This window comes from Panulirus ornatus, chromosome 51, assembly GCF_036320965.1.
Source record: "Panulirus ornatus isolate Po-2019 chromosome 51, ASM3632096v1, whole genome shotgun sequence".
NCBI lineage: Eukaryota > Metazoa > Arthropoda > Malacostraca > Decapoda > Palinuridae > Panulirus > Panulirus ornatus.
In genome coordinates, this window is record NC_092274.1 from 8,447,571 (window position 1) to 8,460,089 (window position 12,519).

The following is a 12,519-nucleotide window of genomic DNA, read 5'->3' on the forward strand; positions in this document are numbered from 1 at the left end:
GTGAAAATTTTTTACTTAAGAAAATGGCCTATGAGTACTGGAGAGAGCTTCTGCTTGGCGGGGGTAACCCCCCCCCCCCCATGCAAACGGATTACATTCATGAGGTATCATCCCTGTTGATCATCATAAAATGTGTGATCCTGGTGCGTGCTCTTTCACAGGACTCATCAACTACACAGTAACCTGCCTAGGCCTATGATGTCTTGGCATGGAGGTGAGTATAGCAGCTATAGCAAGCCCTCATCCAGGATCAGGCACTGACAGCTGGTGACTATTTTGGGCCTGGTATACACTGTACAGAATTGAGAAACGGATTTCATAAAGGAAAGAAGGGAGAGAAAGAGAGCGAGGATAAATGGATGCTTATAAAACTTTGTGTGCATTAGATTGATAATGGTTTTTCATCTTTCAGAAGCTACATTTTTCTCCAGGGTTGGAAGGTTGTGTGAGCTTGGGAGAATCCTTAGGATCTTTGGGGTTAGGACCTTCTAATACCCTGCCTTCTGATAACTTCCTCATGCCCAGTGCTCAACAACCCATTCACCTTAGTGGCCTGCAGTTCTAGGTCTGTTCATTACCACCCAGTCAGCTCACATTGGCAGTGAAATCTTCATCCCCCTAGTTGCCAGTGGTCATAACTGACCTGTCACAACATAGTTTCTGCTCACATTGGCAGTGAAATCTTCATCCCCCTTGTTGCCAGTGGTCATAACTGACCGTCACAATGTAATTTCTTTATTTTTTGCCCCACCTTTTTGTTTTATGTATAAGCTTCTCTACAGTTAACTAAGGATGAGTATTCAGTTAATGGTTTGTTGAAGGTGTGGTGGCCTTTACTACTTGTTGAAGGTCACCTCCCAAAGTCATTGTGGATTGATTGATTCATTTAATCCATGGAGACTGGCAAGTCCATACCTTGGTCATTGCTTCATCATGAAAAAGTAGGTGACCAGGGCTACCCCACAGGTAAACCAGATAACCCCTTGCAAAGCTAAGATACTTCACATTAAAATGAAAAGTCTCTCTACCTACTTGTGCATGTACCTTACTCTCATGTTAAAAACTCCACACTGCTTATAACAGCTTTCCTCATACAACTAATATTTGTAACACCTTCCACATAGCATCTCTATCAACCCAATCATATGTTTTCTTCAGATCTTTAAGTGCCACATGCAGATCTTTCACACTCATTTGTCGAAGCAAAAACCTGATCCACACATTCTCTACTGCCCCTGAAACCACATTGCTCCTTCTTGCTCTGATGCTCTGTCTATGCCACCACCTTTTCAATTACCACTCTTCCATGCAACTTACCAGGTACACTTGGGAAGCTCAAACCTCTGTAGTTCGAATGCTCAACTTTATACCTTTTGCCTTTATACTATGGCACTTATACAAGCTTTGTACCAATCATCATACTGTAAAAATCCTAACTAGCCAATCAACAACATAATCACCCCATTTAAGAAATTCAATTGCATTACCACCCACTTCAGCCACTTTGCCATCTTTCATCTCACTCAAGGCTTCCACCACCTCTTCTCTTTTCACTAAAGCACTTGCCATGACTCTTTTACTTTGCATACCTCCATGACCCAGATATTACGTCTTCCGTCCTGTCATTAGCCACATTCAGAGTTCTCCATCTCTTTTTCACTTCATCTATGCCTGTTACCACTTTGCCATTTGCCCCCTTCACTGATGTTTCCATTTGCTCTACTGCTTTCTTACACTATTAACCTCCTTTCACTATCAAGCTCCTTTCAGAACATCCTATTCTCCCAGACTTTGCTGATACTTACTCAACCCAATTCTCATTTGCCATCTTTTTTAACCCCTGCACCTTCCTCTTAACCCCCTCCCTCTTTCTCTTTTTTATCTTCTAATTGCTTGCACTTCTTCCCTTTGAGTAATGCTGATATGCCACTCTTTTTTTTTTCACTAGCAACTTAATTTCATCATTCCATTTCTCTACCATTTGTCACATACCCGCCTCCCACCCTCTGCATGCCATATACATTCCTCCCATTCCTCACCCACCTCCTAGCTTCATTTACTCTCACATTTTGCTGTTCTTTGCTCAATCTCTCCTGCCATCTCTTCACATGAACCTCTTTTCCATGCCCACTTACTTTCACCACCCTTGTATCACCTATATCATTTCCTCTTTTCATAAAGCTTTTACAGATCATCACCTTCACCTCCACCAAATAATGATCAGACATCCCATCAGCTGCACCTCTCAGTAAAGTCACATCCCAGAATCTCCCTTTTGCACCTCTATCAATTAATATGGAATCCAGTGATTCCAGCTTACCATCTCTCCTACTCAACTGTGTTTACTTATACATGTCACTCTTTTCAAACCAGGTTTTGTATATCACCATCCCTTTTTTCAGCTCAAGGAAATGAGAGCTAAAGGGTGATTCAAGTTAATGTTCCAAAATCCAGCTGACCTGCCCATCAGTTGACCTGCTATAAGACAAAGTTCTTCTCTTTTCTAGGAGGCTTACTCCTTTAGTCTTTGTGAAAGAGCCTTAAGATGTTGACTTCATAATTATAGAAAATTTAACTTCACTATTAGTACCTATTTTGCTAGGTTACATCGTAAACTCTGGAAGGGACCTCATGTTCTGAATGCCAGGAACACTAAGGAAACGTATCCTGGGTCAGTCTGCAGTCCACTCTACCCCCTATAGATACCCAGGTATGGACTGATGCTTTTGCCAAGGTTGGGTTTATCATCCATTGGAGGAATATGTAGATGGGGTTCCTTGGAACTTAAGACTTCTTCCCTTCACATCACCTCTAAGGAACTTCTACCAGAATTACTCCTCATATGCTGGCATAATTCCTGAAGCTACAGCAGTCCAGGTCACTTTCAACATTATGGTGGTACAGTACATTCCAACACTACAATAGAGTATTACATTCTTGGCACTGCAGTGGTTCAGGAAATTTACAACGCTGAAGTAGTTTAGATCATTTGATAAGCAGGAAAGGTGTCAATCTTACCTTCTGCACCCCATGGAGGAGATGCTCCTGTTAGTGTGGGTCCAATGTTTTCCAGTGTCAGCCAGGTACATTTAGACAGAAAGCCTTCGGGTGGATCCTCACTTATGTTGTTTCACCTTTGGTAAACTTCATTTTCATCAGATTCACTGTTTTTTTGTTTATGTATCTTTAGTGACGGTTTCTAAGCTTACAATACTGACATCATTATTGTAGACTGACATTAGAGGGAGAACCTCTCACTCGTTTCTCTGCCAAATTTATGTTCACATGTTCATCAGAAGTTGTATTCTCCTCTGGGTTCAGTGACCTTGAGAACACCATTTTGAAGGGCACAGCCATGGTTCCCCCTCCTTTAGGGATGCTATAATCCACTCCCAGTTGTCCCAGTTACTTTCTGAAAGCCAGATTTTATGACTACACTCAGCATTACACATCCTCCTGAGGCCACCAATATGTCTTTTATAGGGCCTTCCAAGACATATTAGAAATAGACCCAGAAGTCACTGTCTCAAAGTATATGTGCCTTTGCTTCCTTGCCTCGCTATTCCTTAACCAGAGCTAGGCTGTACACTTCATCCAGCTACAAGTCTGCACTTTAGAAACACCCCTCTCAGTTGGATGTAAAATGCAGTTTTCTAGATCCAGAATAGAAAACATTAGTGCTTTCCATTTTTGCTCCTCATTAGCAATAATCTCCAGCTTTTACAACCATTTTGGTCCCAGAGAAAAACAATCTAACACTGTTCCTTCATATCCAGTTTTTATGCTGGAGTCTTATTCCAAAAGTTCCCATGTATTGTCTTGTATTGTGAAAGTGAATCTTGGCATGTCTCATAAAAGAAGGACTTCCACAATTTTCAGCTGTAACTAGGAATCCATATTTGCATTTGGATTTTATAGTCCCTATCAGGTGGGTGTGTTAAAAGCCTGCTTGGATTCCATAGCTGATTATCATAAAGATCCTACTTCATATTTCCAACCATTAGACTTCATCTCTTGGCATATGATATTGCCTTACATTTCAGTAATCTTGTTCTGAAGTCCCAACCTGTATCAAAGGTCCTGTGTTGTCGGAAAGATGGCCTCCACTTTAGCCTATTTGGAGAATCTCTCACAGATGGAGATTATTTTCTACAGTGATTTGGAGCTTTATCCATGGTAACTTGCAATGAACGAGAACAAGTAAACAGTGATAACAATGAAGGAACATTGAGGATGCTACGTGAAGTAGGGAAACATTCACTTCATAAAGATGGTGAAGTACTGATAGTGGGGGATTGCAATTATATATATAAAGATGTGAAGTACTGATAGTGGGGGATTGCAATTATATATAAAGAGATAGATGAGGAGAATTTGGATTCTCATGGTGATAGGGGGTCATGGAGACAAGTCTCAAGGATGTGTACAGAACAATTCCTGTACCAGCATATCACAGAGCTCATTAGTATGAGAGGGACTGTTACATCATCATTACCATCATCCATACTCGTAACAGTATGGATATTGAGAAAGTTATGTACAATACACCAGTTGGAAAAAGTGATCATGTAATGCTTAAGTTTGAATATGTGGTACAAGAGAAAATTAAAAGAGTAGAGGTGAGACAGAAAATAAAGAGATATAATTGATAAAACTACACAAATCTCAACCATTTCTATGGTAATATAGATTGGGAAATGGAATTCAGTTGTCAGGAACCAGGGTATTGTGCAGATAGGTTCTGTGAAATTTTTAGTAAATGAGTAGAGGCATGGGTACCTCAAATACAGAGGGAGTGGTAAGAAAAAAGATGGAATAGTTTAAGAAAAGATATCATAAAGCAATGGAGCTTCGAGCTAGCATTTGCAAGGTATGAGAGAGCATGGAATGAGTATAGCAGGATAAGAAAAGAGGAGCAAAGAAGGCTTGAAAAGAATATAGTAGACAATGCAGCTGGAAAGACAAAACTAATCTATACATTCAGCTGGAGTCAGTTGTCTGTCAAATTGCAGCAAATTAGGCCAGGGGATTTATAGGGAAGTGTTGTAGAGGATGATGTAAGGATACGCGAGGAGCTGAATAATCCCAACACCAGTGAGATGGAATGAGGTTTAGAAAATTTTTGAGATGTATAGAAATGTATTTGCAAAACACTAAAAGGACTTGGCCCATACAGAGCTCACGGTCTTGATGAAATTTCTTCTTATGTGCTGAAGAGGTGTGCAGATATGCTTCATAGAATACGTGGAAAAGGGCAAATTTCATATCTATATATAAGAAAGGGGACTTGGAAAAGGCATTAAACTACAGCTGTAACCACTCTCATTAACAAGTGTGGTGTGCAAGGCTCTGGAAAGAAATGTTAAAAAGCAAGAGGATGATTTTCTATGGATAAATTTCCTGACTGACAGACAGCTAAGTCTTATAAAGCAGTTATGTGCAAGTAACTTCTCAGAGTTTTTCGAGAGATATGTAAGTCCTGGACAAAAGGGAAGGCTGGGTGGACTGTATCTATCTGGACTGACAGAAGGCACTTGACAGTGTATCATTTAAAAGGCTGATTAACTGTGAACTGGATCACCAAGTAAGAATAAGGAAGAAACTCCTTAGTTGGATAGATTATCACAATAGGAGAGACAAATGAGCCTTTTCCAAATGGGTTGGGATGACCAGCAGAGTGCCACAGGGCTCGGCTCTGGGATCCTATCTGAATATATCTGTAGATGATGCAAAGGTCCTTGGAGTGAAAAGTGAGGAGGATCACATCAGCTCACAAGGGAATTAAACAGACACCAAAGTTGGTTTGAGATGTGGATGATAAAATTCAACTCGAGCAAATGTAAAGAATTGAGGATGAGATGAAACGAAATAAGTTTCAAGATTCTGTGTGTGGAAATGACTTGGGAGTAGACATTGCTAAAGTCCCACATTAGGAAAATAGTTAAGGAGAAAAACTGTCTGCTGGCAAATATCAGAATAGCTTTCAAGTACATGGATAAAGAAATATTCAGCAAGTTATTCATATCTTACTGAAGACAGAAACAAGAATATGCTTCTCAGGTTTGGTCACCATGCCTAAAGGAGCACAGAGAACTTACAGAGAAGGTCTAGGGAAGGGCAATAGTAATGGTACTAGACTTAAGAGAGCTAAGCTATAGGGAAAGCGGAGGCTTTAAATTTACCTGCTTTGGGAGAGAGAAGCCTGAGGGGTGACCTGATCACAACCTCTAAGTTTTTAAAAGAGACTGATGAAAAGGGCAGTAGACAGTGAGTGACATGGGGATAGAGCAACCAGAGGACGTAAATGAAATTAAGACACTTATAAATAAGGGTGTAAAGAAATGCTTGTATATATATAAGAGAAGTGTATGAATGGAACAGATTGACTAAGGATGTGGTTAATGCTGACAGCATACATAAATTCAGGAGCTTCTATGGCAGTAGAGAGCATTCAAGAAATGGGGCCCCATGAGAGTAAATCCCCCTCCCTGCACAGTAATTCTGCTATGCCTTCACTCTGTCTCCTGCTGGCTGGTTGACTTATGTTAAGAAGATAGAGTAGACTACTTCCATCAACCTTTAGGGCTAGCAATCCTACTGAGTAGCATCGTCCTACCATGCTACTCCTGGTGTTGTGGTAATGGTGTATGAAAATATAGCTTTTCACAAATTCAAAATGTATTTTTAGTCTAGATCTAAAATGACTCATGAAGGAACTCATAGGGACTAAGAGATATGAGATTTCTCCAATACGACATTATCCTCTCCATATATTACCATGTACTTTAGAGGCCTGAGACTATTGTGTGACTGATAAAGCAAGCTGTATTTAGACATATCAGTTGGTTTTGATTTTGTGGTATTCCCTTTAAAAAAAAATATGTGCTTAGTAAAGCACTGTATTGTAAAGCATCCTTACTAGCCTTCGTGAAGTGTTTATTCTTTCTTGTTCTTATTCTTTGCCCCTCTTAACAGCATAAAATATTGTGATTCATTACAAATGTGGCAAGAGTGCAGTTTAAAATTAGAAGTTTTATGACACTTCCACCATCTTTGCAGTTTACTGGGTTAACACAATTGTGGATGATGATCATTTAGTTTTGAGGATGGTTCAAAAGTAGTCACACACACTTGCCATTATCCAAACAAACCTTACTGAGTCCCTAGCTGAGTGAACAAAACAGCACCATCTGCATAACCCTGCAGTAACTTCCAGTGAACTTCATAATGGTTCATCAGCACACCACGATTAACTGACCTTGTACTCATGTAATGAGATATTCCATCCATAAAATCTTTAAACATTTGTGACAGCTTTGATACACACCTACTATACATATTTCACATCATTTACTCATACCTCCAGATACTCATACCGATGCACCACTTCAATCATGGAAACTCATAATGGCTTTCATGCTCACCATAAAGTTAGAAGTAGCCAAAGAGCTTTTCAATTAATTTTATCATGTGCCATTTTTAGATCCAAAAATGCTGCATACATATTTTTTCCAGGATTTTCTCTGTTATCTACCAAATTGCAATAAGAAAACGTGTTTGCAGATCTTATGCCTCCTGCACTTGATTGTGTGATACGTCCTCACCACCCCTATGAATGTCACTCGTGTTTGTCACCTTAACCATGAGCTCTTAACTTTAGTCACATTTAGAAATTTTTATTTAGTGTCTGGTGAAAGTTTGGGAAATATCCATTCAAACAATCATGAGAAATTTTCTGTACAAGCTTTCTGTAGCAGTGTGGCTCACATGACCTTACAACTATGGTCTTTGACTGAATACACTGAAATATTTTTCAGGAACTTTGTATTAAGTACCCATGGTATAAAGCTGATTAATATCCATTCACCAAGGTATCAGATATTCTGCACATAAGCACTAAGCAGCATTTTAATACACATGACTGAGTACTTTGAACTCTGACCTTAGACTTCAAAAATACCAATCGTAGGACTCTCTATGTACTATCTGTGGTATAGATTTGGTCCAGTCCACCATCAACCATGTCTTCAGATGTTGTATTCTCAGTTCACAAGAATTTGTGCCTTCAACTTATGGCTCCTGACCTTAGAAAATAAATAATATTTAGAGTTTTGTTTGTAGTTTCTGTTGTACAGGTTTGATCTGCACTTAGTTTCCATGTCATGAGATATCGGGTACACAAGCATTCAGTATTATTTCAGTATGCATGGCTTTTGACTTCAGACTTAAAAACATTCTATACGCTGTAGTCTTTGTATGCAGTATTTTCACTACATATTTGGCATCTCCTCAAACACCCATTCTTTAGAAAGTGTATAAAGCACTCAAGCATTTTAGTAAAAGCTTAAATTGTAATGAAGTAGTGTCAGAAAAGCCAATTATCATAGCAACGTGAAGAAGGGAAACTAATAAACCTCTCTGCTCTGTAGCTGGGAGCTTATAAATTATGTTTACAAACCTTCATCCTTTCTTTTTCTCCTTCAGGGTGAATTACAATCCTACTAGACACCTTAAAAATTACGGTAAGGAAACTCTTACTTGATAGTTCTTGCAGTCAATCTTGCTTTTGGACATTATCACCTTTCCCCAGTTACTAGGCACTCAGCCACCTCCACACTCTCATAATACACACTTTTCAAGTCCTTTCAGTCGCCTCACTTCCTCAGCTGATCTGATGATGTCATCAATGAGTAGTTCTTTCAGAGAGGGAAGGACGGATCAGCTTGAGGAACCGATCAATTAGAGGAACTGATCGACTAGAGGAACTAATCAGCTAGATGAACTAATGAACCAGAGGAACTGATTGATATGAGGAACTAATCAACTAGAGGAACTAGTTAACTAGAGGAACTGATTGTTAAGAGGAACTAATCAGCTAGAGGAACTGATTAACTAGAGAAACTGATTGAGTAGAGGAACTGATCAACTTGAGGGATTGATTAAGTAGAGGAACTTACCAGCAAGAGGAACTGATCAACTAAAGGAACTCATTGACTGGAGGAACTGATCTTGTAGAGGAACCGATCGATTTGAGAAACTAATCCTGAGGGGCTGATTGATTAGAGGAATTAATCATGTAAAAGGCATATTGGGAAATCAAACAAAAGAAGAGTTAAAGAAGATTACAAAGTATAGTGGACAATTGGAACAATCTAAGTGATTCTGAGTTATAAGATTCTTTATTTCTGATATCTATTGAAGACAGGCTCATTTTTAATAAATCTGTCACAAATATAGCTGTTGGTACATAAGGCAAGCTTTCCCCTTTTTATGCTTGCCATTTGCGCAAGCTCACACCACAGTACAAGAAAGAGATGTTCAACACCGTTATCATTTATGGCATATTACTTCTTTTATGATAAGATCACCATGTCACTGCTTCCCAGCCATGTTTCTTCTCAGTTAGCTCCACTGCCCATTTTGTTGACATGACTGCAAAAGAAGAGGATAATAGATACAAACTTGTCTACGCTTTACACAAATTGTATCATTTACACTGTTTGTGCCTGTCTTTTCATGGTGCATCACTGTATGCCTGTTAATGGTGCATCATTGCATGCCTCTTAAAAGTGCATCACTGTATCAGCATGTGAAAATAAGAATATGGAAAAAAATGATTGTTTAAACAGCACTTACGGTATTATAAACGTAAATACATAAATGGATCGATATGTCAGTGTACAGGTATGTACTTATATTTGAAGTTAAAGGCTCCTGTCTTAGACAAGTCCTAAATGAGGCCAGGCCCCTGGAGGAAAAAGGAAAAGAATTCCTTTCAAGGAGGTGGGAACTTGTATATGAATTTGGAGATGTGCAGCATCTCAGAATGGGGAAGCAATAACCTCGTTAATTTCAGTGGTGCTAAAGTGCAACTTCTGTGTACACATTATTTTAAATGTTGCTCATTTTCCTCTGTTCAGTTTCAAAGTGACATAGTTCATCCAAGTAATAACATAAACTATTGGGCATAATCATATCATAATCATATCCTCCATTCTTTTCAACACAAACACTGCTTCCCAGAAGCTCACATTTGTAAAGGTGTTGTAAATATTTTACTCGAGAGTAGCCCGTCTTAATATTTCTTTAAGCTTCACCTGTCCAACCATTCCTTTTTACCCACAGTGATGTAGCTCTCCTCTCTCTCTTGCACAGGTATTATTTCAACTACTGCTCTTGTGAGCTCTCTTGATGTCTGTGCTACCAAGGCTGGCCTGGACCCATGTCGCATGTATGGCTGCTGATTTACATAGTTTTGGTCTTGACACTAGACACACTAGGATTGACAATAATGATACTTCCATCTTGCCTCGAACAGCAAAGCTGTGGAATTTTCTTCCTCCTTTTATCTTTCCTTTCTCCTATGTTAATATCTGTACGAGTTCAGATTTACAAACACCAAGGAGCTCAAAATAATTTCATCATTCATTTTCTTACACACAATTTTCTATCAAAACCAACATGGTCATGAATGGGGCGTGCTTTCCCTGTACCATGTTTGCCTGTGCCATGTTTGTCTGTGCCATGTTTGTCTATGCCATGTTTGTCTGTGCCATGTTTGTGTATGTCATGTTTGTCTGTGTCATGTTTGTCTGTGCTATGTTTCCCTGTGCCAAGTTTGTCTGTGCTATGTTTGTATGTGCCATGTTTGTCTGTGCTATGTTTGTCTGTGCCATCTTTGTCTGTGTAGAGTGTAATGATGATGGTCAGCACCTGGGCAGGTTGGTTATGATTCATTCCTCTTACTGAATGATGATGATAATAATGGTGATGATGATGATGATGATGATAATGATGATGATGATAATGATGATAATAATAATGATGATGATAATGATGATGACAATGATAATAATGATGATAACATGATAATGATGATGACTGATGATAATGATGATTGTGATAATTATGACTGATGATAATGATGATTGTGATAATGATGATGGGATTATAATGGTAATGATGATGATAATGATGATAATAATGATAATAATAATGATAATGATGATGACAATGACAATAATGATGATGATGACTGATGATGATGAATGATGATAATGATGATGACTGATGATAATGATGATGATGTGATTATAATGATAATGATGATGATAATGATATTAATGATGATAATGATAATAATGATGATGATAATGATGATATAACAGAGCTCCTCTTGTTAAAAGCCAATTGTAAGGTTTAGCTTCCCTGTAGGAGTCGTGGTAGTTGAGCTGGAGTCTGCTTTTGCATTTCCCTCCATATTTTTGTGTTCTTTAAAAGGAATAATATCAAAGGAATGATTAACTTAATCATGACCATCTCATATGCTCTACTTATTCTTTATATATGATATCTCAGTCTGAGGCAATCTCAGTTACTAACTCTAACTACTGTATCACGAGAAATTGAATCGAATCTTTTATTATTAAGTACTCAAAGAATTGTACACAGAAACACAAACTACAGCTTTATTGTTGATAAAATTGGTAAACAGTTCCCCTTCTTGTCCACATGACAAGTTTATGATACGCTTGTTACCAGACTCGAATATACCTGACCTCCATGTGGGTAGTCACTTGTTTACCAAATGGCCTCCTACTTACGTCTCTTTGTTGTATATCAACTGACTTATATTCCTCTCTTGTTCTCCCCTGATGATATGATTATTACATGAAAGTGCATTTGGGGTCTTTACGTGTTTCATTTCCCCGTGCTGAAATGTTATCCTTTCTGATATATATATATATATATATATATATATATATATATATATATATATATATATATATATCCCTGGGGATAGGGGAGAAAGAATACTTCCCACGTATTCCCTGCGTGTCGTAAAAGGCGACTAAAAGGGGAGGGAGCGGGGGGCTGGAAATCCTCCCCTCTTTTTTTTTTTTTTTTTTTTTTTTTAATTTTCCAAAAGAAGGAGCAGAGAATGGGGCCAGGTGGGGATATTCCCTCACAGGCCCAGTCCTCTGTTCTTAGCGCTACCTTGCTAATGCGGGAAATGGCGAATAGTTTGAAAGAAAAAAGAAATATATATATATATATATATATTTTTTTTTTTTTTTTTTTGCTTTGTCGCTGTCTCCCGCGTTTCCGAGGTAGCGCAAGGAAACAGACGAAAGAAATGGCCCAACCCACCCCATACACATGTATATACATACGTCCACACACGCAAATATACACACCTACACAGCTTTCCATGGTTTACCCCAGACGCTTCACATGCCCTGATTCAATCCACTGACAGCACGTCAACCCCGGTATACCACATCGCTCCAATTCACTCTATTCCTTGCCCTCCTTTCACCCTCCTGCATGTTCAGGCCCCGATCATACAAAATCTTTTTCACTCCATCTTTCCACCTCCAATTTGGTCTCCCTCTTCTCCTCGTTCCCTCCACCTCCGACACATATATCCTCTTGGTCAATCTTTCCTCACTCATTCTCTCCATGTGCCCAAACCTTTCAAAACACCCTCTTCTGCTCTCTCAACCACGCTCTTTTTAT

General features: G+C 38.9%; 1 protein-coding gene across 1 annotated transcript in view; it reads right to left on the bottom strand.

The window, feature by feature from the left end:
* Positions 1-8,938: 8,938 nt before the first annotated feature.
* LOC139764922 (uncharacterized) overlaps positions 8,939-12,519 on the bottom strand; it is a 102,170-nt gene continuing 98,589 nt past the window's right edge. The window contains exon 13 of the mRNA XM_071692001.1: positions 8,939-9,432. Within this exon, the coding sequence (XP_071548102.1) occupies positions 9,399-9,432 (34 nt within the window). The 3' untranslated portion in view covers positions 8,939-9,398. The remainder of the gene's footprint in view (positions 9,433-12,519) is intronic.